Here is a 5,222-nt window from a genome sequence, read left to right as displayed (position 1 = left end):
CCATTAAATGGCTGACAGAATTGTCAGCTGTTTAAGTCATTTAATGGCTTCCTTTAATTACAAGGCGGTGAGATATATATACTTATCTATGGCACATATAGATAACTAATACAAAAGACTTATAAATAAAATTTCTTGTGTTTTTTCCAGTTTTAGATATAATTATTTTGTCAAGCCGGTTCCTACACGGTATTGTTTTACTTTTTCCATGGGCATATAAAATGTTTCTTAGGGCTCCGGAATACCTTTTGCATTATTGAGACTTTTTTGAAGATGGTAAAACGTTTCGTAGTTCAACTTGTTAAGTGCTGCTGTGTTCCGCTTTGAAGGGCGTGGTAAGAAAAAACCTAGGTGTCCGAGGCGTACTTAGTCCTCAGGGATAGCATCGCATCAGTGGCTAACCTCAGGTAGGAATGTATTATTATCTGGGGTTGATTATAGATGTGCATAAGCGGCTGTAGGCACTTATCGTCAAGATAACTTCATGCTTGTTTGTTATCTAAACGTTATATAAAATAGGCGAGAACAGACCATTTTCCAGGAGGACCTTGTTTTGTTTTATTTCTCTTGTTCGGTGTCTCAATTATGTTCAATTAATTGATCAATTGATTCGTACAGTCGCGGGGCAGTACCTAATTTTGTGGCAGTGACGTCACCGTCACTTACAGATTTTCCTGTTAAATCATAAAAAAATAGAAACTATTCATAGATATAGATATACATGCGAATGCACTATTCATGTAAAGTCGTCGTGTGGTGTAAGCTTCGATCACTAATAAGAACTAGATACACAATCCCATACAAAAATGAACTTAAAAAGTGGAGTCAAACGTGTTTTTAAAATTCTAAGCGACAGAATCTAAAATTAATGCAAAATCAACCTTATCACTATTATTTAACGGTGTTTTTCAAAAACTGCTTACCAAAAGCAATAATTTTTTACGACATAAGCTAGCTGTCATAAGCTATCACTTTTACAGGTTGTACGTTTAGTAACAGACTTTACAATTTAAATGGTTTATACATTCTGACCTAACTTAAAAGCGCACCCAAATGTCTATTTGGGTGCTCTTTTCGTCGCGCCATTTTTTTGTCGCTGATTGTGTATCTAGTTCTTATTAGTGATCGAAGGGTTTAGGTCATAGATCATTACTTTGGTCGAGTGCAGGTACCTACATTAACTGACCACTCTACAAACCTTTGACATTTTTTTAAAGAACTTTGAAGTGTTTAGGTTTCTTCGCAATGTTTTCTACCATCGTGGAAGCAAGTGATACCTTATTAATTTTTAATATGCACATAATTCTGAAATATTAGCCTGCCTAGGATTTGAACCTTGGGACGCCATAATATGTTTCTGCTTTGCATGAATAACCGTAGGAATACCTAAATCATTTTTTTTTTCTGATAAAGTAACAATTTAATACAAAATATTTGCTATTTTAATGTGTCCAACTATACTGACGTTACATAAGTCTACTTTTGATTATTTTAATTCATATAAAAAAGATCTCAAAACAAAGACATTGTTTAATTTTAAAGTGGCTCTCCTGGAAGATTACTTTTTTGAGTTGTATAGTTATTCTTATTTATCAAAGGGTTATGCAAAGCAGCGGTATGATCTGGTCAAACCAAACTGTTTATTCTTTTGTGTACCTTTTTGCTTACAAAGTACATATTCATATTTAACCCACTCATCGCGACCACTTATCAATGAACGACCATACATGTGTACGTGCATATGTAACACACGTACATAATTTTATCAACGGGGATCGGGAGTTTACCGGCGAACTTGCGGGTCCAAACGACCGGGAAAACCCGTATGAGACAGTTACATTTGTAGGCATAATATGAAATATTATTATGATTATGATATTATATAATTATGCTATGTTGATAACGGGTTGTTGTTGTCAACCCGTTACTGTCCCACTACGGGTCGTGGGTTTAATCTTAGAGTGAAAAACGTTTACATGACCACGCTGGCCAAATACAATTTGGTAGACATCACACACCTTTTTTTTTTTTTTGTTGACGAGGGGGAAACCTTCAAAAGGTACCCTATGCCGTGGGAGCGACACGGGGTTATGTGGGATTCTTACCGCACTAAAACCCCCCCGGTGGCCGTCCTCGGCGCTGCGTAGAGGACTCCGGGATCTCCAACGGAACGCAACCGGAGTCCACTTGGCGCGTTGCCCCGTCGGGCTCCGCCCAGGTGAGCTTGACACTCACCACACCATCTGGTGTTCACGACGGTATGCGACCACACATACCGCCGTCCATCCCGGGGTTGCTGGCCGGGCGGTTCGAGCTCCCACTCTTGCCGTCCGCAACCCCGGAAGCCCCATTTTAGTCGCCTCTTACGACAGGCAGGGGATACCGTAGCCCTATTCTGGTCCCGGAACTACAGGGACAAGACATCACACACCTATAAGATCTTTAACATTACCTACTGACATGTAGATTCCTTCGCGATATGTTCCTTCGCTGAATAATTAAGTTATAATTTTAATTACGAACATAATTTCGTAGAATCAGAGATGCTTGCCTGAGATTTGAATCCCGGACTGAAGCATGGGCGGTCATATTCCAAACTACTAGGATATCACTGATACAGTATAAAGTTACATAAAAAATTGTTTTATTAGCTGAGATTATTTCTCAAGTAGGTACCTATAATATTACATTACTGGTATGAAAGTGCGACATTGCGTGATAAATTGAGTCAATTATTGTTAACATTCTTCACTTTTTCTATTTACATTTGTATATTTACATCCGCCTATTATCTTTATTTACTGTTTTCTTTACACACTTCAATGATATTACTACACTTTAGTCATATTCTGTGCAATTATAATTCCTATATATACTTATAATAGTCTGGGACATTAAAAAAATATGGCGCAGAATTTATTTTTTAATGAAAATATACTTAGTTGGAACACACTTGATGGTAAGTCACTTCCGCCCATGGACATCTGGTTATTGGTTACAGTTACCTGAAGTCAGACAGACGCGATGGCTCATATGTAAGTCAATTATCGATGTGACGGTGATACTTCCTCGGTCGACCTTTAATGGTTCTACCACTTTTCACTTTAACGCAATGAAAACTATCGTGACACCGTCACATAAAATAAGTAAACAACTAACAAATGTAAACAACTTTATAGGTACCCATAATGTTGCTTATAGGTCCAGTTTCACGACAATCATTTGTTGATAACAGAAACAATGGCAAGTATAACATCCAGATGAAAAAAATCCCCTTTATCATACACTCGGTTAACTGAATAATACACCGGCGTATATAAGCGCAACATTTTCCTGTGCACATCATAACACATCTAGCTTTGAAGCCGTGAACATCTCCAAGTAACACTCTTCAATTGCCAAGATGAAGTACGCCGTGGTTCTCGTGGCTCTCTTCGCCGTCTTCCTTCAATCTGAAGCCAAGCAGCTTAGCAGGTGTCAGTTGGTGCATGAACTCAGGAACCAGGGGTTCCCTGAAGCCCAGATGAGAGACTGTAAGTATTTTTTCTCCTTATAGAGTTCCCTGCTTAAATGGTAAATGTTATAACTTCTATATATAGTCACCTATTTCTAGTTCAAGAACTTCTGGCGTATCGGTGGAAGGGTGTAGATGCCAGCTGATTTACTTATAAGCCGACCATTTGAATCCTCAGGAGTTAACGCATTGAGTTGGTTGTAGACGTTCGTGGGCACCTGTGACCACTTATCATCAGGTCGCCCCTATTTTCATGTGGTACTTCAGTCTTATAAAAAATTACATTCTAAGATTCTCTGATGGACACATGAGCGCCATTAAGTAAAATCGAACCCAGGACTTTTGCGTTTACACGCTCAATGGAGTTAAATGTAATTTTGTGTTATTTTATACATTTTGATATCTTCCAGGGGTGTGCCTAGTGGAGCACGAGAGTTCCCGCCGGACCCACAAGATCGGGACAGTGAACAAGAATGGTTCCCGGGACTACGGCCTGTTCCAGATCAACGATAAGTACTGGTGCAGCAAGACCAGCACTCCGGGCAAGGACTGTAACCTCACCTGCAATGGTAACTATAATTGACTAAACTAGTGGAGTGCTATTACAATGTTTTATTTAACCCGATGACCGGCGTGGCGGAGCGGGCACCATATGACGCGCAGGTATGACGCGCAGAGGGTTCCGGATTCGATCCCCGGTCAGACAGACATCTGACTGATGAATTTAGACGTCGGTTGAGGGTCTGGGTGTTGGGTTGTGTATTCGTTTTTGTATGTGTCCATAGCATCCACGGCACAGGAAATCCTAGCTAGACCTAGATGTCGGGCTGAGTGTAGAAAGCATCTTTTTTGACGTCTTCAATTTGCTTTGATTCTTCGTATGCATGTGAGTCAAATGGATTTTAAATCTTTTAACTCGATTCGATTGAAATTTTGTTTAGATTTTATTAGTTTAGTTACGTCAGTTAAATCTTATTTGGCGAAAACCCTTACAAGGTGTGTTCCTATGATAAGGGTATTAAATGTAAGGGGTTCTAGAGAGAATACAAATAAAACAAAATGACGTTACTTGAAATAAAAATTATATTTAAAATGGTTTAAATCTTCTATGTTTTTTTTTAAATTTATATTATCAATATCAGCCTAGCAAATTATAATATGCCTCATTTTATAAAAAAAAAATCTGATACTTATTACAGATGTTATTACCGATGACATCACGAAGGCATCGACCTGTGCGAAGAAGATCTACAAGCGACACGGCTTCAGAGCGTGGTACGGGTGGATCAACAACTGCCAGGGATCTCTGCCCGACATCAGCTCCTGCTAGACCTTGCTAGAGCTGTCTAGAGTTATTCTGCCATCATACCTATCATATCTAAGTTCTTGAGCTAAGCTAGTCAAATGAACACAATTTAATCTGATTAGACACAACCGTAAGAAAATAATTTAAAAGAACTGATTAAATAAATTTTTAAATAAACAATTTTATTTTTTTATTTTATTAATAAAAATAATATACACAAATGCAAATCATATTGGACGTATATACATTATATAAAAATACAAACGTTTAAAATTAATGTAGAAAGAATTAAATCACAGGATTGCTAATAATTAATTAAAGGTTTGACAGCAACTCCACCATTACACCTATTAAAGCGTTTGTCTTACTTAATTAGAAACCAGATACATTTTTACAGAGAGG

General features: G+C 38.0%; 1 protein-coding gene across 1 annotated transcript; it reads left to right on the top strand.

Annotated features, from left to right (window-relative positions):
- The first annotated feature begins 3,015 nt into the window (after positions 1-3,015).
- LOC140749701 (lysozyme-like) lies at positions 3,016-5,000 on the top strand. The gene is made up of 3 exons (XM_073082833.1): positions 3,016-3,533; positions 3,925-4,083; positions 4,714-5,000. Exons 1-3 carry the CDS (start codon positions 3,404-3,406, stop codon positions 4,842-4,844), a joined length of 420 nt encoding a protein of 139 aa, XP_072938934.1. The 5' UTR covers positions 3,016-3,403; the 3' UTR covers positions 4,845-5,000.
- The last annotated feature ends 222 nt before the right edge of the window (positions 5,001-5,222 follow it).

The sequence above is a fragment of the Epargyreus clarus genome, unplaced genomic scaffold, assembly GCF_041222505.1.
Source record: "Epargyreus clarus isolate Ecla_fem2 unplaced genomic scaffold, WU_Ecla_fem_2.2 ptg000018l, whole genome shotgun sequence".
Taxonomy (NCBI): Eukaryota; Metazoa; Arthropoda; class Insecta; order Lepidoptera; family Hesperiidae; genus Epargyreus; species Epargyreus clarus.
The sequence above is the reverse complement of the archived record's forward strand: the minus strand, read 5'-3'. Positions and strand labels throughout refer to the sequence as shown.